This window comes from Xyrauchen texanus, chromosome 21 (genome assembly GCF_025860055.1).
Source record: "Xyrauchen texanus isolate HMW12.3.18 chromosome 21, RBS_HiC_50CHRs, whole genome shotgun sequence".
NCBI classification, from domain to species: domain Eukaryota; kingdom Metazoa; phylum Chordata; class Actinopteri; order Cypriniformes; family Catostomidae; genus Xyrauchen; species Xyrauchen texanus.
The window spans coordinates 40,624,462-40,652,094 of record NC_068296.1 but is presented as its reverse complement, the minus strand read 5'-3'; the positions used below and the strand labels follow the sequence as shown (position 1 = coordinate 40,652,094).

At 46.6% G+C, this 27,633-nt stretch overlaps 1 protein-coding gene across 1 annotated transcript in view; it reads right to left on the bottom strand.

Moving 5' to 3' along the window:
• Positions 1 to 27,633, bottom strand: part of LOC127661500 (tetraspanin-4-like) — a 62,170-nt gene that overhangs the window by 6,810 nt on the left and 27,727 nt on the right. The window contains exons 2-3 of the mRNA XM_052152232.1: positions 4,224 to 4,325; positions 1,862 to 1,993 (exon numbers count right to left, since the gene is read on the bottom strand). Coding sequence (XP_052008192.1) covers positions 1,862 to 1,993; positions 4,224 to 4,325 — 234 coding nt within the window. The remainder of the gene's footprint in view (positions 1 to 1,861; positions 1,994 to 4,223; positions 4,326 to 27,633) is intronic.

Sequence of the window (27,633 nt, the reverse complement as noted above, 5' to 3'; positions counted from 1 at the left end):
AAACTCAAACACTTTTAGAGAAATCAAAACACTTTTAGGAGGAGAACACTCTTTTATCAGTGAAAAGTGCCGTCGAAGCACCCAGGGACGTAGACTGCACAGCGTGCAGAGAGAGAGAGAACGCCAGCTGGAAACGTGCCGTAGATCCAACAGCAATGTTCTGGCTCTTGCTGCCACACTTCCCTGTATGTCCGGGGCGGGGCATGCAAATTCTGTCTGCCTTCACATTGGCCTTTTCTCAGGTTCAGAGGTACGTTTGGCGTCGACACAACGTCGAGTGAGTGACAGAAGGGGAATGAATAGTCGACTACTCGGTTTCTTCTGCCATTAGTTGATGCATTGGGTTTGTGCCGAGTTATGTCTACAAAGTACACCCTGTGCATTTACTTCCAAAACATTTTCAAATATTTGCAAATATATTTGAAATTATGAAAAAGTGTAAATAAAGTGAATACAGAGTGCTTTAGCAAAGCACATATAGGGAAGAACACAGCACAGCGCTGCAGACATTTAACCTCCTGAGAATCGAACTTGACTGCTGTGAATTTTCCATTTCCCTTTTTGATTTGTAACTAGTAGCACCTAATTAACAAGCAAAAAATGCAGACAGCGGGACTAAGTTGTACAATTTTAAATAATACCAAGCTATAGAAAGTCTTTTTTTTCATCAAATTGTTTATTATGTTTCCAGGAGTGTTGGTTATTCATGTTTTTGAGACATCATCTGTAGCCTGAAACTGAACTTTTGGTTGGATTTTAGGAATAAATGCATTTACTTTGTATAGAAAGCAAAAGTATGTTCCCTTTCTCACTATTTAGTGAATGACATAACCTTCAGTGTGCTGTCTGCTTTCACTGGTCTCAGAATAGTTTGAAATGCACCTAATACTCCATATATAATCTCTGTATGCTTTTGGATGAACTCACTTATTCTCAATGTGCAAATGCACAGTAAATATACAGGAATGCATATATAATGTTATTGAATAGAACCGTATTGTACAGTGAGAGCAAAATAAAACCAAACAAAATATATATTCAAATGAAGCTAAATGACCCACGGATGTGTTAGAGATTTTCACAAAATCATGTTTATCAGCACGCTGAGACGTGAAAAACAAACAGATTTTTTAAAGCGAGATATCAAACTAAACTAGCGACTCCTCTTTACAACCAAACATGTTTCAATTAAAAAACTTTGAGATTTCTTATCAGAGGCACATTTTGTTGCATGTTATTTTGTCATGTGACTCGGTGTGACAGAACTTTAACCCTTAAAAGACATTATAGAGGCTTGTGAACAGTATTTTGTCGTTTTTTATTCATTTAAATTATGCGTTGCATATATTGAAGCCAAAATACAAGTCCACGCATGTGAACGCGGGGTCACATGAGGTGAAAGTGTTCATTTATACATACAAGCCAAAATTTGTTTATACAGTGAAGAAAACACTTCAGTAGGCAGAACAACACAAACATGCGTTAAGTTCTTGCGTTCAAAACACTTAAAGGAATGCAAATGCAAATTAAGGGATCTCAAGATGTGTTTAAAGATTGCGTATTAAACTATATTTAACTTGACACAGTGACCTAAACATTTTATGTTTATGACGCAACACACCCGAGGCGCTACACAAGCATGTCTGATGCTGGTGTAAATTGATGGATCCTTAAACAAGCCCTCATAATAAATCTCGAACTGATTGACAAATTCACTGGATTGCTGTGAACTGTATGCCAATGATTTATTAGCCCTAATATATATATATCTTCACAGATTATGCCACATGTTGTGGTTTGAGTTTGTGATTGAGACTAAAGTCAAATAGAAATGTAATGATTGTATTGTTCTGTTTCTTACAGCTGTCCACCAGGTGCCAGGATTCTCCAGACCGCAGTTATCACTGAACTCCAGACAACACGAGTCCGGCACACGCGTTGCATTATACACATGAAACCAGTCAGTGTGACTGGTCACACCACAGCAGCGAAACTGCAATACACATATACACAGAGACATTATGAACTGATGAACACAGATGAACATGTATGTGAATGTGCATGAATGTATACACTGGCAGCAAAAGGTTTCGAATAATGTACAGAAACTGGTACTTTAATTCACCAAAGTGGCATACAACTGATCACAAATTATAGTCGGGACATTACTGATGTAAAAAACAGCACCATCACTATTTGAAAAAAGTAAATTTTGATCAAATCTAGCCCCATTTCCAGCAGCCATCACTCCAACACCTTATCCTTGAGTAATCATGCTAAATTGCTAATTTGGTACTAGAAAATCACTTGCCATTATATCAAACATAGTTAAATGAAGCGTAACATTGTCTTTGTGTTTGTTTTTGAGTTGTCACAGTATGCATTATACTGGCATGACTTAAGATCAATATTAGGTCAAAAATGGCAAAAAAGAAACAGCTTTCTCTAGATAGAAACTCATCAATCATTGTTTTGAGGAATGAAGGCTATATGATGCTTGAAATTGACAAAAAACTGAAGATTTCAAACAAAGGTGTACACTGCAATCTTCAAAGACAAAGGACAACTGGCTCTAACAAGGACAGAAAGAGATGTGGAGGGCCAGATGTACAACTAAACAAGAGGATAAGTACATCAGAGTCTCACATGTCCTCAGCTGACAGCTTCATTGAATTCTACCCGCTCAACACCAGTTTCATGTACAACAGTAAAGAAAAGACTCAGGGGTGCAGGCCTTATGTGAAGAATTGCAAAGAAAAAGCCACTTTTGAAACAGAAAAACAAAAAGAAAAGGTTAGAATGGGCAAAGATACACAGACACTGGACAACAGATAATTCTAAAAGAGTGTTATGGATCTTAAACCCATTGAGTTTTTGAGGAATCAGCTAGACTGTAAGGTATGTAAAAGTGCCCGACAAGACACATTTATGGCAAGTGCTACAGGAAGTGTCGGGTGAAATGTCACTTGAGTATTTGGACAAACTGACAGCTAGAATGCTAAAGATCTGCAAAGCTGTCATTACTGCACGTAGAGGATTTTTTTGATGAGACTCTTTGAAGTAGTTTAAGTTCGGAAATTTCTTTTCAAATTGCAATAATATTTTTTCACGTTATTAATGTCCTGACTATACATTGTGATCAGTTGAATGCCACTTTGGTGAAATTTCTATCCATAAGAGCAAAATCTGCACATTATTCCAAACTTTTGGCCATCAGTGTATACAGGTGTTTCTTCAACGTTGGGCACTTTTAGCACTGTGAGCTTTACAAGAAAGTAAAGTTTACAATTTAGTTAGAGTGTAAAAAATATTTTAATTTGTATTCTTACAATGCCCACAACTATGTGTTAATGCATCACAGGAGATTTATGTAATTTTTTCATGAAGATTTCCATCACCGTGTCATTTCCATGAAAAGGAAATGATGCTGATAGATAAAGACATTCTTAACCTTTTTCAAATAAAATTACCGGCTAATATCAAAGCGAAAATTTGATGTATGCTAAATTCACACAATTACAGTAAATAATATTTTAACTTTTTGCATAATTTGACAAAATTGCAGATTGATTGGTAATGACGCCTAATAATGTGCTCACATGTGATATTTCATTTGATTTTTATATTAGATTTGTTCCACTTTGATTTGTTTTCTTCAAACATCACTTGTTTCTTATTTCGTCTCAAGCATGCTTTTCAATACTTTTGTTTACTTGGTAAACAATAACTTTTCAATCTTAACAGATCCACTGAGCGCCAGACCCCCCTTTCATAAATTCAATTATTTTTTTAAGAAAAATCTCTATGATGTTTTATAAACAATTGGTTGTATAGGTGGATCAATTGGAAATTTAGAGACATTTATCTTGAATTGGAACTCGTCATGGTAAACGTGTCCTAGAAATCAAGTGTGCACATTTTCTTACAATGTTGGTGTCAGTGTTAAATCATTGTTTTAACAGGGAATCATTGTTAAATTAACTGTTTGACATTGTTAACCTAATATGTGATACTTACAGGCACATCAATGAAGTGTAAGTACAATAAACCTGCACTGTAAACAACCCAGATCAAATGACCTTAATAGAGTTTAAACTAGTTCACCATTAAAACAACAGGTGAACCCATTTCCAACCCATAACTACCATCTGCCCTTCCTTCAGCTTTACCAAAGCTGTAACTGCAGTCTACAAGCAGTCTTGATTGTGGTTTACTTCACATACATCAGTTTGTACGATACTCCATGCATTGGTGAAACCGATGTTGCCTTCAGTGCCGAAGAGCTGCAGACCTTTCTTTAGGTCACTATGAGCATATAGATCGATCTGCAACACATGAGGAGATAAACATCATTGATGTGGACATATAAAGATGAAATTCATCCTTCACTAGGGCTGAGTATCGAGTTCGATACATTTTAGGCACAGACCTAATTGCCTCTAAACAATAGAGTATTGAAAAATGTCTTGTCGTTCGGTACCAAATTTCGATACCTAAGGGGTTAATCTCGTCAACGTCAGTGATAAGCATGTTGCATGCTAGATGTGCCCAAATATAAAAGTGCCGGTGATTGGCTGTGTTTAGGCATCAAGGGAAAACACGAGTTTACGCCGGTTATGCCCAGTGTGTATGCATCTCAACCCCCATAGATGTAAAAGATGTGGAAAAGACAGCATGCAATGTAGTATTTGCGACAAGATAATAGCTGCCAAGACCGGCAACACAACAAATCTGATGAAGCACTTGACAATGCACGGAATAAACTTAAGAGCAGAAAGTTGCTCCGTCTTCAACTGCAAGAAGACCGAGCCGGTGCAGTCATTCTCTCAGCATCCTCCTGCCACAGAACTTCCTTCAACATGCTAACCACATGAGTCCTCCTCCAAGACTACTGATGAATGCATCGGCAATATATGCTTTTGTACTTATTAAATTAACGCTTCTGTGTGCGGTGACATAGTCCTATAAACTGGGACCTACGTAAAGTTAGATATTGTCTGGATGTATGGCTATAGATAGCTAGCTAAATTGATGCTAAAAATGCTTTAAGGTTGACAGTATCTGATCAAGTTTAACATATGTTAAACTAGTTAACTTAACGGTTAAACTTAACTAGTTAAACCTTACTTATCCTTAGGGTTGGCTGAATTAACAGTTTAGCTTTCTTGTTTTGTTTTCCTCTTCATATTAATGTTATAGCTGACCCTGGCATGAGGACACCAGAAGGCCCAGGAGATGAGTCTTTGAGTCTGTAAAAAAAAGTCAACAAACTGAAAAAATTTAATCAAAGTTTCTTTGAAGGTAATGTGTAATGTTTGTAATCTTGTTAAACGGATTTCATAAAATTGGTATCGAAAAAAATTATCATTTAGAAAACGGTATCGAAGTCAAGGTATCGATATCGAAATATTTTGAACGATACCCAGCCCTATCCTTCACTCTTAAAAATAAAGGTTCTTTATTGGCATGTATGTTTCCATCAATGGAACTTCCCATTGCACTAAAGGTTCTTAGTAGTGGCAAAAGGTTCTTTAGATTAAAAAAAACATGATTCAAAAATGTTTTTTTCACTGAACAGTACTAAAAAAATGGTTCTTCTATGGCATTGCTGCAACCCCAAAACACACTCTTTTTTTATTTTTTAAGAGCATTGACTATAATATTCTGAAGAACAAAGTCTCATTTTATTGATTTTTGCATCTCAGTTGGATATCATCGTAACAATGATGAATATAAGAGAGATGCCTAATATGATTTTTTGAGATTTGCTGGCAAACGTGGCAAATTTTTGCCATTTCTTTCTTCTGGTTTATAATCTACACTTGAAGCAACACCATTAAATATGAAGTATATGCATCATATTCAAGCCTGAAGGGCTAAAACCTTATTGTAATTAAGGTTTCAAGCCTGAAGGGCTGAAATCCTATTGTAATTGTTAAGATTTTTATTAGGGGTTCAAGCCTGTAGGACTGTAACCCTATTAGAATATTAAGGATTTTTATTTATTTATTTTTAGCTGAAACCGATCGGCCTCAAGGTGGTGCAATAGTGATCATTTTATTTCTAAACTGTTTGTCGCACCCTCAAGTGTCTTACATCGCTGGATTCCTTGGCTCAAGAAGAATAAAACGTATATCCGATTTCATTTCCGTCAAATGTTTGCGCTAATTTGCATAAATCAAAAAACCTACTTTTTCGAACTCCTCCTAAGCCGTATGTCCAATTTGCTCGAAAATCGGTGTTTGTCTACTATGGACCCTCCTGAAAAAAAAAGTATCAAGATAATTTTCATTTGTCAAAGCGTTACAAAGATATAAGCCAACAAATTGGTCAGGCGTCCTCCATTTTGTATGTATTGACCAATATCTACCAAACGAAAAGGCCAAATGTTACGAAACTTGATACACATAGACAACAGGACATTCTGAGGATGCACGCAAAGTCGCGAAAAATTTTGCCAATTGGGGGCGCTACAACTATAAAATGCTCATAACTCCTCAACTGTATGATCAGTGAAGTTGAAAATTGGTATGCATCACTCCATATCACTAACAAATCCTACAATATCAGTTGGACAAATCAAAAAACATGGCCGCCAGCAGCCAATCAATTTCAGCAGCAAATAATTGGCTGACCAATACAAAACTTGAGATACTTGAACACAGTCTCAGAATGTGGCTGTGTACCAAGATTTATGAAAATCTGCCACAAGGTGGCACCATAACAAGGACATTTACGCTTTCGCCAATAACTTTGCACCGAGTTGACTAATCTAAAAAAAAAAAAATACAAAATTCAAAATGTATATCTTCCTTTTATTGGTTGTTATAAAATGTTTCCACTATTCTAATGTTCTAAATAAGCAACTTTTTTGAACACCTCCTAGGCCGTATATCCGATTCTCACAAATATTAAAAATAAATATTCAAACTTCTAAAACCTTTTTGGAGATTGGTTTTGTGGTTTTATAACAGTTAAAAAGTAAAAAATAAAATAAAATGACCACCATAACAAATTAATTGGAAATAATATTTTTTTTAAATACAGAGCATTTTGGGGGAATACAAACTGCAGATAAAAAGAACACAGCAATGAAGGGGTTCAACACTAAAGTGTTTCTGCGTGAGTGTGTGTATTTTGCAGTCTTGATGTTTATGCACACACATATGATCAATAATGATCAATCAATAATTCAGTCACAATACAGGAACAAAGCACACATCAATAGCCTAGTTTCCATCCACCTTTCATGCTATTTTGTTATCGACAAATTGAAATGCCCGTTTCCATTCAAATGGCCCTTTAGCAATAAAAATGGTGTGTGTGATGATGTCATGCCTAAAAAACACTTTGTCGCATAGGTTTTGGTTTAGCGCAAAAGAAATCTGCACTGAAGCCGTTTCCATTCAGAAATGTGTGTTTATCTTTAATTTGCCTCCCAGACTTAGGCGGAAATCGAGGGGGAAATCAGGACCCCCCCATCTGAGGGTTGTCCCCCCCTAAAATATCATTAAAATATGTGTATTGTAAATAATATAATGATATATTCTTAAAATAATTGTTTAAGATATAAAATAATACAAATGCAAACGGGGCAAAAACTAAAAAATCCCTTGGTGTCCCTTTCAAAAATTGCTCTTGAGAATTGTTATGTTTATTGTCCCCCCCAACATTTTCATGAAATTTTCGCCCCTGCTCCCAGATGTCACAAATTTTTTTCCTCTGAAGTTTCTGTAAAATGGGAAGATAATTGAAACAATTCATTGAAATTAGTCAGCTTACTGTAATTTTAATTGACAAATAAAAACAATTAGAAGAGGAGGAATTGCAGTCGAAAGGTAGCAGTTGCCCTTCTGATAGGACTGTAATATTGGTCCTGAGGTTGCGCAGATCGCAGGTTGGAACCAGTTGTCCCTATATACGTCATTGCTCTATTCAAGCTGGCAATCTGCCAGCAAAAGTTGTGGGGGAAACTTTCTGTCTCAGAATAAGGACCATCAATTGATGTATATATGCGGTGTGCACAGCTATTATAGAAAAAGAAATGATGCAGTGTTTACATATGATACATTCCTGATATTCAATATATTGAACAATCATCTAATCAAAAGCATCGCCATCACAACTGTATTATGTCCCACATATTTCTCCAGCAACTTTTAACGACCAACTTGATTATCATCTAAAATTAATTTTAGCTTCATAATGCAAATTTACATTTTCTGAAGAAGCAGTAAATGAGATCCGAGGTAAAGATGGTTAGATTTAAAGTATTTAAACGTTTACAAATTTTCAAAAGCTAGTTTTCTGAAAGTGAACTCAGCATTGGATAAATAGTTCTGATAGTTTATAGTCTTGAAAAAAGTGCAGAACATTCTGAGAATGTCATTCAGCTGACTGTTTTTCGTCTACAGAATGGAAAAGTTTGTGTAAAGAAAAGGCATATATAGGTCTATAAATATATATTTTTTCGTTTGGTAATTTTTTTTATTTTTTTATTTAATGCTTTTTTCGTTTGGTAATTTTTTTTTTGTATTTAATACTTGTTTAGTTTGGTAATTAATTTTATTTAATACAGAGAATTTTGCCGGCATTTTTTCAAAAGTAAAACTAAACAATAATTTAATAGAATTGGGCTGTAATGTTAAAAAAAAAAAACGGATGATTTTCTCCTAGTATTGTGTATTTATTTATAATTTAAAACATCTTTGTGCACAGAAATTATATGTTCCCTTCTGTCGCTCTCTCCACGTTGTGTCGGAGAAGCGACACTAGGGGTCTCTCTTGAGCGCCGATATATACCTCTGTTCTATGAAAAAAGGCCAATGAGAAGTTGGCAGACGGTATTTGCATATCCCGCCCCCGAACATACGGACATTTAAGTGGGGCGAATACGGGAGTTCATTCAGAAAAATTTCTTCGGAGCCGATGGTCGTGCATGCAGTCTGCTGCGAGTCACACACCAGTTCCTGTTTAATCCTCTGACGCTCAGCATGCTGTTGGATCTGACGGCGCATAACAGCGGCTTTCTCCTTCCTTGCACGGCTGTGCATTGTTGCCCCTGGTCGCTTCAACAGCGCAGACAACTTGAAAGAGTTATTCTAAAAGAGTAATTTCGCTCTGAAAAGAGCAAAACACAGCGGCGTTGAACGTCTTTCTCAAAACGTGTTTTTTCCGCACCTGTGTAGTTTCTGGATGCGGTTGATTTCTCCCCACCTCTCGTGTCACACGCAGGTAGCGTTTTTATGAACGGTCTATGTTTTCAGTACGAGAACATAGCCATGACAGCATTGCGGTCGCGGCTTTTTCTTGTAGTGAGAGAAAGCCACTTCAGCCGCCCCCCCGTGACTCGCCTCCTTCCTACGGGATTGAGGCAGGCGCTGCGGGCGATGAAGACGATCTGGGGACAATGACGGGCTCCGTTTCACCGGGTGAACCCACCGGCACGCTTGCTTGTTTCCATCCGAGCTCGGGATGAGCATTCTCTCCAATGGGTTATGTTTTCAGCGTGCTGCTTCCCCGAGCTCGAGATTAGTGCGGTCCGCTTAACGGCCTACCGTCCGGTCCCTCGAGCTCCCTGGCATTGGATGACGGCATCACCGCTGCATCGGAGAGCGTAACAGCGGCGTCTGACACGGATAACTTGCCTGGGCCACCACCTTCGGGTCTGCCGCCCAGTCTGATCCTGACGCACGGAGGTCCGCTATGCTTCCCCGGGCTTAATTGGTTCTGCGGGCATGTGCGCCGCTCACAGCTGTTTCCCCCCTGTTCCTTCCCCGGACGTGCATGACTAGCTGAGCAAGCCCAGCTTCCTCGCTCCTCCGCTCTCGCTACCCTCGGTGGTAGAACAGTCCCAGACCGCTTCCCCCTGCACGCCATGGCCCCCTCCTGCAAGTCCACCGAGCCAAGGCACTTCAAAATCTGCACTTGGGTAGTCCTGTTCTTGACATGCCGCAGGAACTGCACTCGAACAGGCGATGGCCACCCCCCGTGGTCCAGAAACGCAACACATGGACAGGACCTGGTCGCAGTACAGGAGGCAGAGAAAGCACGCTTTCTCAAAACGCTCCCGTCTCCCAGCTCCGTCCATTCGACACCACTTGACGACTGCGCCAGCAGTCCTCAGTGGTGAAGAAACAGACGGAGGCTATTTCACACATCTTGCCCTGCCGCAAACCTACCACCAGGGGCCATGCCCTATCTGCTCGCCGAGGGTGTCCTCCTTCGGCTTTCAAGAAAGAAAGCTCTCAGCCCCAGCATCGAGCTCCCCGCAGAAGTTGGACGCCCCTTGTCTCACGGACCCCCTCGAGGACCCGGAAGGCTCCCAGGCGCTCCTGAGATGACCGACCCAGAGACTGAGACGGTAGCTCCGGAGCTGGTAAGACCGCTCCGTTCCCCGGTGGAGGGCCGGGAGGAGAATCTTTTTGTTAAATTCATTACATTCTCAATAATAGAGCTATTTCCTTTTGTCTCTGGGTCACCTGGCCCGCAAATGCCGTTCTCACGGCAATTTGCTTCCAGATCTCAACAGTCCCGGCTTCCTGAACGCGGTACCCCCGCCCTCAGCCCCACGACTGTTCCCCGGCCGGCCGGTTCAGACGAGTCCAGAGGACGCCAACATCAGACCTCCTCCTCAGTCACGAACCCACCCCCTATCGGGTGCGCGGAGCAAGGTAAGTGCTTCAAGTCTGTTCTCAGCACCAGAGCCTCGGGACACTTCACTGCCCCTCTGCGTCTTCTCGAAAGTCGCAGAGGCAGCCCTTGCCCCGCTCCGAGAAGCCGGCATACGCATACTCGATTACCTCGACGATTGGCTCATCCTGGCCCCCTCGTGAGAGTTACTATGCGCGCACAGAAACCAGGTGCTCAGGCACCTCAGGCGTTTGGGGCTTCAGGTCAACTGGGAAAAGAGCAAGCTCGCCCCGGTTCAGAGCATCTCTTTTCTCAGCATGGAGTTAGACGTGTCAGCACGTCTCTCCAACGAGCGTGCACAGTCGGTGCTGAAATGCCTCGCTTCCTTGAAGCCAGGCACCATGGTCCCTTTAATGTAAGGCTCCTGGGGCATATGGCATCCTCCGCGGCGGCCGTGCCACTGGGGTTGATGCATATGAGACCACCTCAGCACTGGCCTCAGACTCGAGTCCCGAGACGAGCATGGCGCGCGGCACGCACCTTGTGAGAATCACCACCGCCTGCTGGCAAACCTTCAAACCCTACGGGTAGGATTACCCTTGCAGCAGGAGTCTCGACGTGTCCTGGTCACGACCGACGCCTCCAAATTGGGTTGGGGCGCCATGTGCAATGGGCACGCAGCCGCGGGCCGTTGGAACGGGGCCCCGCTGCGCTGGCACATCAACTGCCTAGAGTTGTTGGCTGTTTTCTTTTCCCTGAGGAAGTTTCTCCCATTAATTCAAGACAAACATGCCCTAGTCAGGTCAGACAGCACCTCAGTGGTGGCCTACATAAATTGCCAAGGCGGAGTACGCCCCCACCACATGTCACAACTCGCCTGTCGTCTCCTCCTTTGGAGCCAACAGGCAACCTCAATGTTCGGCATTGAGGTAGACCTGTTTGTCTCCCAAGAAACCTCCCACTGCCCACTCTGGTATGCCCGAACAGAGGCTCCCCTCGGGCAGAGGCATTGGCACACAGCTGGCCCATGGGGCTGCACAAATATGCATTTCCCCCAGTGAGCCTTCTTGCACAGGTGCTGTGCAAGGTCAGGGAGGACGAGGAGCAAGTCACCTTTGTGGCCCCCTATTGGCCCACTCGGACTTGGTTCTCGGATCTCACGCTTCTCACGACAGCCCCTCCCTGGCGAATTCCCCTGAGGAAGGACCTTCTTTCTCAGGGACGGGGCATGCTCTGGCACCCGCACCCAGACCTCTGGAACCTCCAAGTCTGGCCCTTGGACAGGATGCGGAAGGTCTAGCCAGTCTACCATCGACCGTTGAAGACGCAATCAACCAAGCCAGAGCACCTTCTACCAGGCATCTTTATGCCCTAAAGTGGCGCCTGTTCACAAATTGGTGTTCTTCCTGGGCTGAAGACCCACAGAGGTGCGGTCAGTGCTTGTGTTCCTACAGGAGAGGCTGGAGGGGAGGCTGTCCCACTCCACCCTCAAGGTGTATGTCGCCGCCGTCACGGCTCACCATGACACAATAGACGGCAAGTCTCTGGGTAAGCACGACTTAATTATCAGATTCCTAAAAGGTGCCCGAGGCTATCTCCCTCCCGGCCAAGCCTGTTCCCCTCCTGGGATCTCTTGGTGGTCCTCACAGGCCTCTGGAGACCCCCCTTCGAGCCGCTAGATTCAGCTGGACTCAGGGCCCTCTCTCTCAAAACGGCCCTGCTGATCGCGCTCACCTCCATCAAGAGGGTCGGGGAACTGCAAACGTTCTCTGTCAGCGACACTTGCTTGGAGTTCGGTCCGGCAGACACAACCGTGACCTGGTTACGTGCCCAAGGTTCCTACCACACCCTTCAGGATCAGGTGGTGAACCTGCAAGCGCTGCCCCGGGAGGAGGCAGACCCAGCCCTTTCGTTGCTGTGTCCGGTACGTGCTTTGTGTATCTATCTGGACCGCACGCAGAGCTCTAGACGTTCTGAGCAGCTCTTTGTCTGCTTCGGGGGACAGCAGAAAGGGAACACTGTCTCCAAACAGAGGCTTGCCCAGTGGGTTGTGGACGCCATTTCACTGGCTTATCACAACCAGGCCGTGTCCCCCCCCTTGCGGGTCCGAGCTCACTCAACCAGGAGTGTTGCGTCCTCATGGGCACTGGCCAGGGGCACCTCACTAGCAGACATCTGCAGAGCAGCAGGGTGGGCAACACCTAACACTTTCACGAGATTCTACAATCTCAAAATTGAGTCAGTATTGTCCCGTGTTCTCTCAGATCCGAGCCCGTAGAACTCTGTAACACGCTGACGATCTGGCCGGGTGAATCGCTTGCGCCTAGCGCCCTTTCCCTCAGCCGAGGTAAAATAGTGTGCCTTTGTTCCCAGGAGACCCCATCTTTCGGATCCCTGGTTGATTCCTCCCTAGCCCTTTTGGGTCTGCAGTTCAGTGGAGGAACTCGCCGACCCAAGCCACTACGGGTACTCAATCTACCCTGTACTGGAATAGGTGCTCCACAGGTTAAGGCCTCCTGTTCGGACTCCCCCTGTGTGTAATTCCGCGGTACTGTCCCCTCACGAGCGGACTTCCGTGTCTCCCTTAGGCAGTTCCAGCTGCCTCAGTCGCCGTGCTGTAGCTTCCCCCCTCCACGAGGCTAGATCTACCACCGCGCCAACTTTCCCACATAGGACCATGTGATGTATTCGCCACTCTTTGCCTCCCCTGCAGGGTAGGTGTGGTCTCCGCAGGGTCTTCTCCCCCTGAAAGAATAGGAAACGGGGTAAGACCCCCTTCCCTTAATGCATGTAAGGGCCCCGGCCGTAGTTGCTCTATGCGAGAAACATAGAGAAAAAAGTGGCCCAGCCAGGCTTGGCCCGTTCCCAGGTTGGCAAGCATCACCTTGTTCCCCTCACTAGGGTAACCAGAAGGATTCTGATGACTTTAATGGAGCATTGGGGAAGGGTACGTGCAGCCTAATACAGCTGGTAGCCTTTGCACGTAAGAATACCTGCATCAGCAGTTCACGTACACGGCTCAGCGCATGGCATGATTGAAGTGGGACCCCTAGTGTCGCTTCTCCGACACAACGTGGAGAGAGCGACAGAAGGGGATCGTCTAGGTTACGTATGTAACCTCCGTTCCCCGATGGAGGAACGAGACGTTGTGTCTTCCCCGCCACGTCGCTGAGCCGAGCCACTGTTGTGTCCACCATTTCCGGCTCCTCAGAAAAATCCTGAATGAACTCCCGTATTCGCCCCGCTTAAATGCCCGTATGTCCGGGGGCGGGATATGCAAATACCGTCTGCCAACTTCTCATTGGCCTTTTTCATAGAACAGAGGTATATATCGGCACTCAAGAGAGACCCCTAGTGTCGCTTCTCCGACACAATGTCTCGTTCCCTCCATCGGGAAATGGAGGTTACATACATAACCTAGACGTTTTATGTTTTGTGGGCTAATTCCATGACTGCCATCTATTTTTTTGAGTGATGTGGAAAAGAAACTTTAATAAATAAATGGATGGATACTGCAATTAAATTAATCGCAAACAGTGGAACAAACATTCATTCAATGTGCACGAGATATTTGTGTTGGCACTCCTGGAAGTGTCACATTTGCATAAAGATCAATCCATAATCACGTACAATAAATTGGCTTTGAAAACTGTCGTCATGATTAACACAGGCTAACGATTGGGGCAAACTCTGTCATGTGACAATGCATTTTTTGCGTAAATGCCAATTTTATCGACAAAAACTGTTTCGAAACCAGTTGTTCGCGACATATGATGTATCGACATGCGCTTGAGTTAAATGGAAAAATATTATGTCGACATTTGTGACATTTTAGCAATAATGTGCATTTCCATCAGTTTTATTTTGATGCGCTAAAATTTTTTCGCAAAAAATCCTTGGAGGGAAACGTAGTTATTGAAGGAATTCAACTCAAAAACATCAGGAGTGTATATTAGACACACCCACTCACATGTACACACACTTATACACACACTGCACACAAACAGTGAAATCATAGACTGAGTTTGAGGCTGTTTACCAGTTAGTTGTGTCTAAAGACTCAACTAAGAGATTGAGATCGTTTGGTTACGTATGTAACCTCCGTTCCCCGAGGGAGGGAACGACACGTTGTGTCGGAGAAGCGACACTAGGGTTCTCTCTTGAGCGCCGATATTCACCTCTGACCAATTGAAAAGGGCCAATGAGAGTTGGCAGTCAGTATTTGCATACCCCGCCCCCGCATACGGGTATTTAAGCTGGGCAAATACGGAAGTTTAGTCAGGATTTTTCTGAGGAGCCGGAAATGGTCCGGCCACAACAGTGGCTCGGTTCAGCGACATGGCGGAGGAAAGACACAACATGTCGTTCCCTCCCTCGGGGAACGGAGGTTACATACGTAACCAAACGTTCCCCTTCTGTCGCTCTCTCCACGTTGTGTCGGAGAAGCGACACTAGGAGACCCATTCCAATCTCGCCATGTGCTGAACCGTGTACGTGAACTGCCGATACAGAGGCGGGCAGGGATTCATCCAGTGCCGCGCATCGTCTGTACCTGGCTGCACGTACCCTTCCCCAATATCCCATACGAACATCGGGATCCTTCTAGTTACCCTGAGAGGGGAACAAGGTGATGTTTGCCAACATGGGAACGGGCCAGCCTGGCTGGGCCTCTTTTCTCTCTATGTTTCTCGCATAGAGCAATCACGGCCGGGGCCCTTGCACGCCTATAGGGAAGGGGGTCTTACCCAGACCCTGCGGAGACCACACCTGCCCTTTTTCTTGGGGAGGAAAAGTGGTAGACACGTCACATGGCCGTCTTAGGGCTCGTGTGGAAAGTATGGTGCGGTGGTAGATCCAGCCTCGAAAGGGGGGAGTTGCTACAGCACGGCGACCGGGGCAGCTGTAACTGCCTAAGGGAGACACGGGGGTCCGCTCGTAAGGGGACAGAACCATGGAAATACAAACAGGGGGAGTCCGAGCAGGAGGCCTTACCTACAGAGCACCTATACCAGTACAGGGTAGCCATCAGGGTATCCGCAGTGGCTTGGGTCGGCGAGTTCCTCCGCTGAACCGCGGACCCGGAGGGCTGGGGAGGAATCGACCAGGGTCCCGACTCGGAGTGGGGCGCCCTGTGAAAAAAAGGCGCACTACTTAACCTTGACATCAGGAAAAGGGCGCTGGGCGCAAGCGATCCACCCGGCCGGTCGGTCTACGTGTTACCGAGTTCTACGGGCTCGGACCTGACAAAACACGAGACGCAACCGACTCAACGCGGAGGTTGTAAAACCTCGCGAAGGTGTTGGGTGTTGCCCAACCCGCGGCTCTACAGATGTCTGCTAGGGAGGTGCCCTTGGCCAGTGCCCACGAGGACGCAACACCCCTTGTTGAGTGAGCTCGGACCCGCAAGGGTAGGGGGCACGGCCTGGGTGTGAAAAGCCAGTGTGATGGCGTCGACAACCCAGTGGGCGAGCCTCTGTTTGGAGACGGCATTCCCTTTCTGCCATCCCCCAAAGCAGACAAAGAGCTGCTCAGAGCGTCTGGTGCTCTGTGTGCAGGTAAATGCGCAGGGCGCACACTGGACATAGCAACGAAAGGGCTGGGTCTGCCTCCTCCCGGGGCAGCGCTTGCAGGTTCACTACCTGATCTCGGAATGGTGTGGTATGAACCTTGGGCACATAGCCCGGTCGCGGTCTTAGGATCACAGACGTATCTGCCGGACCGAACTCCAGGCAAGTGTCGCTGACAGAGAACGCTTGCAGGTCCCCGACCCTCTTGATAGAGGCGAGCGCGATCAGCAGGGCCATCTTAAGAGAGAGGGCCCTGAGTCCAATTGATTCAAGTGGCTCGAAGGGGGGTCTCTGGAGTCCTGCCAAGACTACCGAGAGATCCCAGGAGGGAACTAGGCCTGGCCGGGAGGGATTCAACCTCCGGCGCCTCTCAGGAACCTGAGGATCAGGTCGGTGCTTACCCAAAGACTTGCCGTCTACAGGATCGTGGTGGGCGGCAATGGCGGCAACATACACCTTGAGGGTGGACGGGGACAGCCTCCTGTCCAGCCTCTCCTGTAGGAACAGGAGCACTGACTTGATCGCGCATCTCTGCAGGTCTTCAGTTCGGGAAGAACACCAATCTGCGAACAAGCGCCACTTTAGGGCGTAAAGGTGCCTGGTAGAGGGGGCTCTAGCTTGGTTGATTGTATTCACAACGGTCGCCGGTAAGCCGGCTAGCTCTTCCGCATCCCGTCCAGGGACCAGACGTGGAGGTTCCAGAGGTCTAGGCGCGGGTGCCAGAGCGTGCCCCGTCCCTGAGAGAGGAGGTCCTTTCTCAGGGGAATTCGCCAGGGAGGAGCTGTCACGAGAAGCCTGAGTTCCGAGAACCAAGTCCGGGTGGGCCAGTAGGGGGCCACTATCATGACTTGCTCCTCATCCTCCCTGACCTTGCACAGCACCGGTGCAAGAAGGCTCACTGGGGGAAATGCGTACTTGCGCAGCCCCGAGGGCCAGCTGTGTGCCAGCGCGTCTGTCCCGAGGGGAGCCTCTGTTAGGGCGTACCAGAGCAGGCAGTGGGAGGTTTCCTGGGAGGCGAGCAGGTCTATCTGGGCCTTGCCAAACCGTTCCCAAATCAGCTGGACCGACTGGGGGTGAAGCCTCCACTCCCCGCCGGGCAGGCGTTGTCGTGATAGTGCGTCCGCTACGACGTTGAGCTTGCCGGGGATGTGAGTGGCACGCAGCGATTTGAGTTGCTGCTGGCTCCATAGGAGGAGACGGCGGGCGAGTTGTGACATGTGGTGGGAGCATATGCCGCATTGGCGATTTATGTACGCCACCACCGTGGTGCTGTCCGATCTCACGAGGACGTGTTTGTCCCGAACTAACGGGAGGAACTTCCTGAGAGAAAGAAGGACGGTCAGCAACTCCAGGCAGTTGATGTGCCAACGCAGCGGGGCCCCTTTCCAACGGCCCGCTGCTGCGTGCCCGCTGCACACGGCACCCCACCCGGACCAGGAGGCGTTGGTTGTGACCAGAACGCGTTGGGACATCTGCTGCAGGGGCACTCCTGCCCGTAAAAAGCAGAGGTCTGTCCAGGGTCGGAGTGTTTTGAGGCAGGCGGGGGTGATCCTTACCCGATGCGTGCCGTGGTGCCATGCTTGTCTCGGGACTCAAGTCTGGAGCCAGTGCTGGAGTGGTCTCATATGCATCAACCCCAGCAGCGTGACCACCGCGGAGGACGCCATATGCCCCAGGAGCCTCTGGAAAAGTTTTAGAGGGACCACTGTGCCTGGCTTGAAGGAAGCGAGGCAATCCAGCACCAACTGAGCACGCTCGCTCGTGAGACGTGCTGTCATTGAGACTGAGTCTAACTCCAGCCCAAGAAAAGAGATGCTCTGAACCGGAGTGAGCTTGCTCTTTTCCCAGTTGACCTGAAGCCCCAAGCGGCTGAGGTGCCGGAGCACCTGGTCTCTGTGTGTGCATAGTAACTCTCGAGAGTGTGCTAGGATGAGCCAGTCATCGAGGTAGTTGAGAATGCAGATGCCGGCTACTCGTAGCGGGGCAAGGGCCGCCTCTGCGAACTTCGTGAAGGCGCGAGGGGACAGAGACAGGCCGAAGGGGAGGACTTTGTACTGAAACGCCTGGCCGTCGAACGCGAACCGTAAGAAGGGTCGGTGTCGTGGCAGAATTGAGACGTGGAAGTACGCGTCCTTCAGGTCTACCGCTGCGAACCAATCTAGATGCTGAACGCCAGCCAGAATATTACTCTGCATTAGCATTTTGAACGGGAGTTTTAACAAGGCCCGATTGAAAACTCGCAGGTCCAGGATTGGTCGTAAGCCGCCACCTTTCTTGGGTACAATAAAGTAAGGGCTGTAGAAACCCTTCCTCATTTCGGTTGGAGGGACGGGCTCTACCATGCCCTTGGCTAAGAGGGTCGCGATTTCCGTGCGCAGGGAACTGACATGCTTGGCGTGTACTGCGGAAAAGCGGACGCCCCTGAAGGGGGGCGGGAGCCGGGCAAACTGAATTGCGTAACCGAGTCGAATGGTCCGGTGCAGCCAGCGTGATGCGTTGGGAAGCGCAAGCCACGCTTCCCAGCTCTGCGCTAGGGGCACCAAAGGGACGAGTATTTTGGACGTACCTGGCGGGGCCTCGCAGCGGGGCGGAACAGGTAATGCAGCGTCGGGCGGCTTCATCGCAGCCTGAGGCTGAGGTGCTGAGAATAGACTCAAAGCACTTACCTTGCTCCGCGCACCCAGCAGGGGGCGGGTTCGTGACTGAGGAGGAGGTCTGATGCTGGCGTCCTCTGGACTCGTCTGAACCGGCCGGCCGAGGGACAGTCGTGGGCAGGCGGAAGGCGGGATCGCCGCGTCCGGTGTACCGGGGCTGTCGTAATCTGAAAGCAGATTGCCGTGAGAACGGCATTTGCAGGCCAGGTGACCCAGAGGCAAAGGAAATAGCTCTTATTGAGAATGTGGGTACCACAGCCCCCATCAGGGGGTGTGGCAAATGAAAAAACAAAGGATTCTCCTCCCGGCCCTCCACCGGGGGACGGAGTGGTCTTACCACCTCCGGAGCTAACGTCTTTGGCTCTGAGTCGGCTGTCTCAGGAACACTTGGGAGCCTTCCGGGTCCTAGAGGGGGTTCGTGAGACAGGGGGCGTGCGCCGCCTGCGGGGTGCTCGACGCTGGGGCTGAGAGCTGGGCCCGGGTTGAGGCGGAGCAGGAGCTGGTTTCTTTGCAGGGGGACGCCCTCGGCGGGCAGACGGGGCAGGGCCCGTAGCGGCAGGTCTGCGGCGGGGCATGATGCTTGAGAGATGGCCTCCGTCTGCTTCTTCACCGCGGAGAACTGTTGGGCGAAGTCCTTGACGGTGTCGCCGAAAAGGCCAGTCTGAGAGACAGGTGCATCCAGGAGGCGGTTCTTGTCGGCCTCACGCATCTCGACCAGACTGAGCCAAAGATGGCGTTCCTGGACCACTAGGGTGGCCATCGCCTGTCCGAGTGCCTGCGCTGTGGCCTTCGTCGCTCTCAGGGCGAGGTCGGACGCTGAGCGCAGTTCCTGCAGCACATCAGGATCAGGTCCACCCCGTGCATGTTTCTGAGTGCTTTGGCCTGGTGGACTTGCAGGAGGGCCATCGCATGCAGGGAGGAGGCAGCGCGTCCAGCCGCACTGTAGGCCTTCGCGTTGAGCGAGGATGTTGTCCTACAGGGCTTGGATGGGAGTACGGGGCGGCCACGCCAGGAGGTAGGGCTACCGGGGCATAGATGGTACGCAACTGCCCTATCGACCTGGGGAATCGCCCCCGTATCCGTGGCGCTCTCCGCCGTCGAGGATGGTGAGAGTGGAGTGGGTGGCACCTAGACAGGCGGAGAGCGGGGCTCTCCACGTAGACGTCAGCTCGTCATGCACCTCCGGGAAAAACGGGACCGAGGGGATGCGAGGCCGCGAACGGCGCGCTGCCCCCAGGAACCAGTCATCCAACCGTAAAGGCTGTGGGGAGGATGGAGGGTTCCAATCCAACCCCACGCTTACGGCGGCCCGGAAAGCATGTCAGACATCTGAGCGTCGGCCTCAGCCTGGGCCTGCTGGCCCGGCGGCAGTCCAGGGAGTCCTCGGCATCAGACGTCACACTCTCCGATGCAGCGGCGAGCTCATCTGCTTCGGGCTCAGGAGGATAGACAGCCGGGCCGTGAGGCGAAGCCGCTATCGCCGCATGGCGTGTCGGGAACGGGAGGTTCAGGGGGCTACCCGGCGAAACCGCACCCGCTGCCGCCCCAAATCGCCTCCAGCGCCAACCGCATCGTCCTAAATCCCGTGGGAAAAAGGAGCAATGCGGGTGCAGCTGGGGTGGCTTGCTTTCTGTTGAAAGCAAGCCGCGATCGCTAACGTGGTCATGGTCATGTTCTCGCAGTGAGAACATGAACCATCCACAAACGCCGTCTCGGTGTGATCGCGGCCCAAACACACGAGACAGCCTGTGGCCGTCTGAAGCGGAGAGCACTCTACCGCATCCAGGAACAACACAGGGGCGGAAGGGCATCTTGAAAAATACGCGTTCTGAAAAGAACGTTCAACGCTGCTGTGTTTTGCTCTTTTAGAGAAATTACTCTTTAATAGGAATTTACTCTTTTAATACACAGTGTGTGTGTGTGTCTGCGCTGTCGAAGCGCTCAGGGGCAACAATGCACGCTGTGCAATGTAAAGGAGAAAGCCGCTGTTGTGCGCCATCAAGATCCAACAGCATGCAGATCGTCAGAGGAAACAGGAACGTTTTAATGTGGTGTGTAACTCGCAGCAAACTGCAGACAGACCATCGGCTCCGAAGAAATTTTCTGACTAAACTTCCTTATTTGCCCCGCTTAAATACCCGTATGCGGGGGCGGGGTATGCAAATACTGACTGCCAAATCTCATTGGCCCTTTTCAATAGGTCAGAGGTGAATATCGGCGCTCAAGAGAGACCCCTAGTGTCGCTTCTCCGACACAACGTGGAGAGAGCGACAGAAGGGGAACAGGCAGTTTTACCACTGATGAAGCATTCCTTTTCATTTTCGTTTTTTTTTTAAAAATTTATTATGAAAATTCATGTTTGAGTTAAATTATGTGTAAGAAAATTCTTTCTCTGTGTTCATGCTTGACAGTAATCATAGTCCAAAACGTGATGCTTAAAAGCAACATTTTAACAAAGAAAAATTATCTTTAACAAAAAGTATTTTAATAATGTCTAAATATACATCCAACCTAATAAAGGTAAATAACTATGCCTGAAAACACTTTATATGCAAGGTTTGCACAAATCTGTTTATATTTATATAAAGCTTTACAGGCATAGTGGCCACACCATAGTATATTACATATGATTTTCTTAATTTCTTTCCACCACATGGCACTAATCTGCCTTCATTCATTGGATTTTAAATGCCTTTGCTCTATTTTTTACTTAAATACAGCATTAATTGAAAAATAATATCAAATGTGTTTTCCTAAATAAACATTATGCAAAACAAATATAGTATATTAATTTCATTTAAAAAAAAAAATACACTTATGGCATTCAGTCTCTTTTGAATGTCTGTTTTGACAGTTTGTGTGGCCCAAACCCACACATACATACACATTTATTCACACACATACTGTACACCAACAATGAAAACAAAGGCTGAGTTTGAGATTGAAAGGCTGGATTGGCTGCACATTTTAATTCTGACTTTATCCTGTTTCAGGATCGTTGAACACAACAAATCAGAGTCATATTTAACCCTTTAAAGCCTGAGCCCAAAACCCAAATTTAAGTGCTGTAACTGTACTTTTACTGCGCTATACTTCCCTGTCATTTTTATCTATCAACATAATTGGCCAGGGAGTAGGGATGTCATGTGAATTTTTGATGGTACGATTATTGTCAGATTAAAAAAAAACGATTTTTACGATTATCTGCAAATTTACATATTATGCAACAATAAAACCCTTCACAAACATATCACAACTTAAGTTTTATTGCAGCATTCATTAGGACATGCAGTTAACATATATATATTCCTAATTCTAAGTTGAAAACAAGTAGGTAAAATATTTGTATTTAAGTTTTTGCTATCTGCCCTCTGACACCAAAGCGTACTGTACCTTTTCAACAAAAAATTATGTATACCAGGGGCGATTCTAGGGTCTGAGCTTTAGGGGTGCTGAGCACCCAATGAGCCCCACTGCCACCACCCACACTCTTTCACACAAAAACAAAAAATATGTCTATTGAAAAATAACTTTATAATTTTAACATTGGTTCAACTACCTCCAAAATCCAGATTTGTTTCTTTTTTTTTTTTTTTTTGACCTTTTCAGAGCACCAGCTTAATTGTGAGAGTTCACACAGACAGCCCCCTGTAACAAACACAAAACCTTCTTAACTCAGCTGCTTTTCCTGACCGTTAACTCCATGTGCCTCCTTTTGTATCAACAGTCATCAGATTGGTTAGATTAGATTCAACTTTATTGTCATTGAACAAAGTAACAGGTACTTGGACAACAAAATGTAATTCATCTTCTGTAAATTATTTACAAAAAATGGTTCTTGAAAGGCTCTTTTTTTGTGTGCCAAACTGAGTATGAGGGTATTGAGACAGCTTTAACTGTTTGGGACCAGTGTCCTTATCCCCTAAGTCTGAACAGCTCTCTTCTGTCTCTGCTGCTTTGGCTCGGTGGTCTCTATGTTGCACTCCCTCTGTCTCTTCATTTCTTTCACTAGTCAATTCCCTCTCATCCCTTATGGACTCTCCCTGTTGTTTTCCTCCTCCTTTATTATGAAAAAATGTGGTGTAAAATAATGTTACAAAAAGTAAATGTAATATAGGCTACTTAATGCCAATAAGTTAGTATGAGTAGTTACTGTTTTGCTTGCCACTATTCACTATATGTCAATTTATTGTTGTTGTTTCCTCACCTGGTTCTTCCTGCATGCTCTCCCTTTCCCTTTCTCTTTCTCCTTCTCCATCTCCCTCTCTTTCCCTTTCTCCTTCTCCATCTCCCTCTCTTTCCCTTTCTCCTTCTCCATCTTCCTCTCTTTCCCTTGGCACTGACAATCATACACAAATATATTGTAGGCAGGAGAGTTGAGGTCAGTTTGTCATGTCACAAAAATGTTATGGAGACCATTTACAGATTCTAAGGATGTGATCAAAAGGCACACAGAGGCATGCCATTTTAAATGTCTTTATTATTATTATTATTGGGCTTAGAAACTTTTTTAAATCACAAATTCCTTTCACAAGAGAAGCTGTATTCTCCATTGTAGGTTTGAAATAAAAATAAATAAATAAATAAATAAAAGCAGGGGATTGCCTAGATAAGTAATTTGATACAACAACAGATAGCTGGTTTGCATTATCTGTTACTTTAGCTTAACACTTTTCAGAAGAACAAAAAAAATAATAAAATAAGACAGAGGTCATTATGGACTGTCCCTAGTCTCTCACCTGAATCTGTCTTTTTTCTTTTAAAGAACTGTCGTATGTCCATTGCTCACTGGCAGGCCACACACAGAGAGAGAGAGAGAGAGAGAGTAATGCGAGGAGTTCAGGAGTTAAGCCTGGTTCAGGTTAAATCCTCTGTGTTTGAGGAATGAATAAATACAGCAAAAGAAAAACATTAAACTTTCATTTATTGTCTAGTTTGATAGTCAGCCACAACTGAATAATAACAGATATAAATCTAGGAATGAATAACAATTCAATTTAAAAAGCCACAGTAAGTGTTTTCACACATACTGGTGGTATACAGTTTTATGTTTGTTTTACTCTGGTCCAAACGCCAGGGCTTCATGTTTCCATGACGACTGACCAGAAAAGACGCACGTTATGTCATGTTTACATGACTCCCGATTGTTAAAATGAGTATCACATTAACGATAAACTTTACCAACAGAGACACACGTACGCACTACACAGGTACGCAGTTTATTTGTCGCGCTGCTGTTTTTGTTTCACGCTCTAGCAGTTAATAAACAGAACTGCATGCGTCTTGCGGAAGAACATTGTAACCGGCGCTACTTCTCTCCGTTTATGACTATGGACGAGTCACCCAGGTGCTGTGCTACTCCACAGCGGCGGCGACCCGCTGGACTAAAATAGTCCGAAAATAAACACTTATTATAGGTGTACCCTGGTGATTCAGGATACTGACTCCAGTACTCACCGGTATGGTTTCGGAATCGGAACAACTCTAGGTAAAAGGAAAGAAGTGTGAGACACAGATTTGGAGCAACTTAGTTGATTCACAACACTACATAACGGGTTCTCACTCTGCGTGTGTTTTGCGCTGGATGACGGTCGTGCTGAGCGGTGCAGGTACAGAGGAGAAGTAGAAGAAGAGAAGAGGATGACACCATTTGCTAAGCGGGGGTGTTTTCATTTTCATCCTTAACACATACATTTTAAACCACAAACTACAGAGTATGTTTTGGACATTATTTAACCTTGTCAAAGACGAACAAAAATTTTAGAATAACAACATTTCTTACTCCAAGTTTTAGGGGTGCTGAGCTCCTTTTTAGGGGTGCTGAAGCACCCCTAAAAAAGGGCTAGACTCGCCCTTGATGTATACCATTTCAATAAATAAAAATAAAAACAACTATAACTTAAACCATGTTTAAAATAAAATTGTGTTAGGCTAGGAGAACCTTCTTTCTTTATTCAGTGATCAGCTGGATAATCACAGCACATTTACGCTCACTGAAATATTTTTCAAGTAGGAAAAACTATTTGGATTTATACAGTTTCAATTCAGTGTTTGACTTTACCAAAAGGTAAGTAGTACACTACATATAATATTTGCTGTATTTATAAAATTATTACCTTCATCTGGGCATGAATCTCTGGATGGTGATCCCTCAGGTGCTGGAACATATTACATGTGTTCACCGCTTTTGCTGACACTTTTCCGTCTGCACGTTTTGCATACAGGATACCAGTTTTCAACAACTCATATTTAGATAGCCAAAATGCTCCCAAATAGCTGATTTATTTTGCTTCTTTGGAAGTTCACGTTCTGCACGCACCCCGCCTTACCTAGACAATCATCTTGTGAACTCTGTTACCATATTAACAGCCTCGCAGACCAGTCAGGCAGAGGGCAGGGCACATGCGCGGCGCAAGTAGTTAGACCCACACTGAAAGACTAAGTTTCAGTAATATAAAAAACATATAGACAACATGGTTGTTTATTCGGTTTTTAACCATAACTTCCAAATTCTTACGGTTTAATAACCGTGACCATTTTAATCACGGTAAATTGTGAAATCGGGTAATCGCGACATCCCTGCTAGGGAGAGTCTCGTGACTCCTGTCAAATCAAATCACACATAAAAAACGTCTCAGGTTACGACTGTAACCCTAGTTCCCTGAGAAGGGAACGAGACGATGCATCGATGACGCTTTGGGAACGCCATTGCGTGAACACCCCTGAAGCACGTATGTCAACTAGTCCAATGAAATGAATGAACGCCACGGGCGGGTGATGTCATGACCAGGAAAGGATATAAGCACATCCGTTGCGTTACTTGCGTTAGCTTTTAGAGCCGAAGCAAAGTCGATCGCAGGGATGCAGGAAGTATGGCAGGGCGACGCATCGTCTCGTTCCCTTCTCAGGGAACTAGGGTTACAGTCGTAACCTGAGACGTTCCCTTACGAGGGAACTCGCGATGCGTCGATGACGCTTTGGGAACGATAATACCCAATACCCAATATGCCATAATTACAAAATGCCAGATGATAAAAACTGTCGGCAAATCAGTAAAAAGCACCTGGGATCCTGGGGCAACTTCCAGGTCCAGGCTATAAAACTCCACAAAAGTTAGCGGCGAGGACCAACCTGCCGCATCAGAAACCTCCTGAAGGGAAACTCCTGATACGAGGGCTTTAGAGGCCGCCATACTTCGAGTAGAGTGAGCTCTGACCACCGAAGGGCACGGCTGGCCAGAGGACTCATATGCAAGAGAAATAGCCTCAGCTATCCACTTACTGATTAGATCTTCTCCACGGGGCAGCCCTGTGGACATAAGTGTCCAGTGCTCGACACAAGAGATTCAGTTTTTCCTGGTCCAAAGATGTAAACGGAGGAGGACAGAATGCCTGCAGTACAATAGGCCTTGGAATATTGGTTGGCACCCTAGTTCAAACCACAGGCCTCAGCCTCAAGGTGCCACGAAGGAAACGAATAATCAGGGGTCTCGACCCAAAGATGTCCTACCCACAGGGGCGTGGAAGGCCGCAATGGCCGCCACGTAAACCTTTAAGGTAGAAGGACATGAACCTGATGTAAAACGATACTGGAGAAACTCAAGTACTGTGTTGACTGAACAGTTAACTGGATCTCGCTGATGCTGGTGACACCAAGACGTGAAAAACTTTCCACTTAAATGTATATAATTTCCTCGTGGCTGGAGCTCTGGAGCTAAGAATGGTCTCACCGACCTCAGTCGAGAGACCACTCTCTAAAAGTTGGGCCCCCTCAGAGGCCAAACCCATAGGTTCCAAATCTCCGGTCGGGGGTGAAATATTGTGCCCCCTGCCTGAGACAGAAGGTCTCTCCTGATGGGTACCTCGAAAAGAGGGCCGTCGAGGAGATGAATTAGGTCCGCAAACCAAATTCGACTCGGCCAGCGTGGAGCTACTATAAATAGACTTACTCCGTCCTGGCGGACTCTCTCCAGAACTCCTGGGAGCAGAGCAACAGGGGGAAATGCGTACAGACGTAGCCTCGCCACGCCTGTACCATAGCGCCCAACCCCAAGGGGCTGGTTGCGTGAGGGAGAACCAAAGTGGACAGTGCGTCGTAAGTTGAGACGCAAACAGATCCACTTCTGCTTGGCCGTAAAATTCCCAAATGAGCTCCACCGCCTCGGGGTGGAGTCTCCATTCCCCTGTCAGCACCTGCCTCGACAGGGTGTCTGCTCCTATTTTCTAGTACTCTGGGATATACACTGCCCTCAGGGAGAGTATTTTACCCAGGGACCACAAGAGGATCTGGTGCGCCAGTTTGCAGAGTGGACGCGAGCGCAGACCCCCCTGTCGATTTAAATAAGAGACCACCGATGTGTTGTCTGTACGGACAAGCACATGATGGCCCCTCAGATCTGGGAGGAAATGTCTCAACGCATTGAAGACGGCCATCATCTCCAGGCAATCCAAGAGAGATGATGGTTCCTCCACAGACCCTGAGCTGAGCGGCCTTCCATTACCGCTCCCCAGCAGGTGAGAGAAGCATCTGTCGAGATAGCAACTCGATGGCAAAGAGCTCCCAGCACCGGGCCCTGGGACAGGAACCAATGTTTCCTCCATATAATCAAGGCGCGGATGCACCGCCGCGTGATCTTGAACATACGAAGTGGGTTCCCCCTCGGGGAGAACCCTCTGGTCCTGAGTCACCACTGCAAAGGTCTCATGTACAGCAGGCCAAAGGGGATCACATTGGACGCTGCTGCCGTGAGGCCTAACAGTCTCTCGAACTGTTTCACAGTG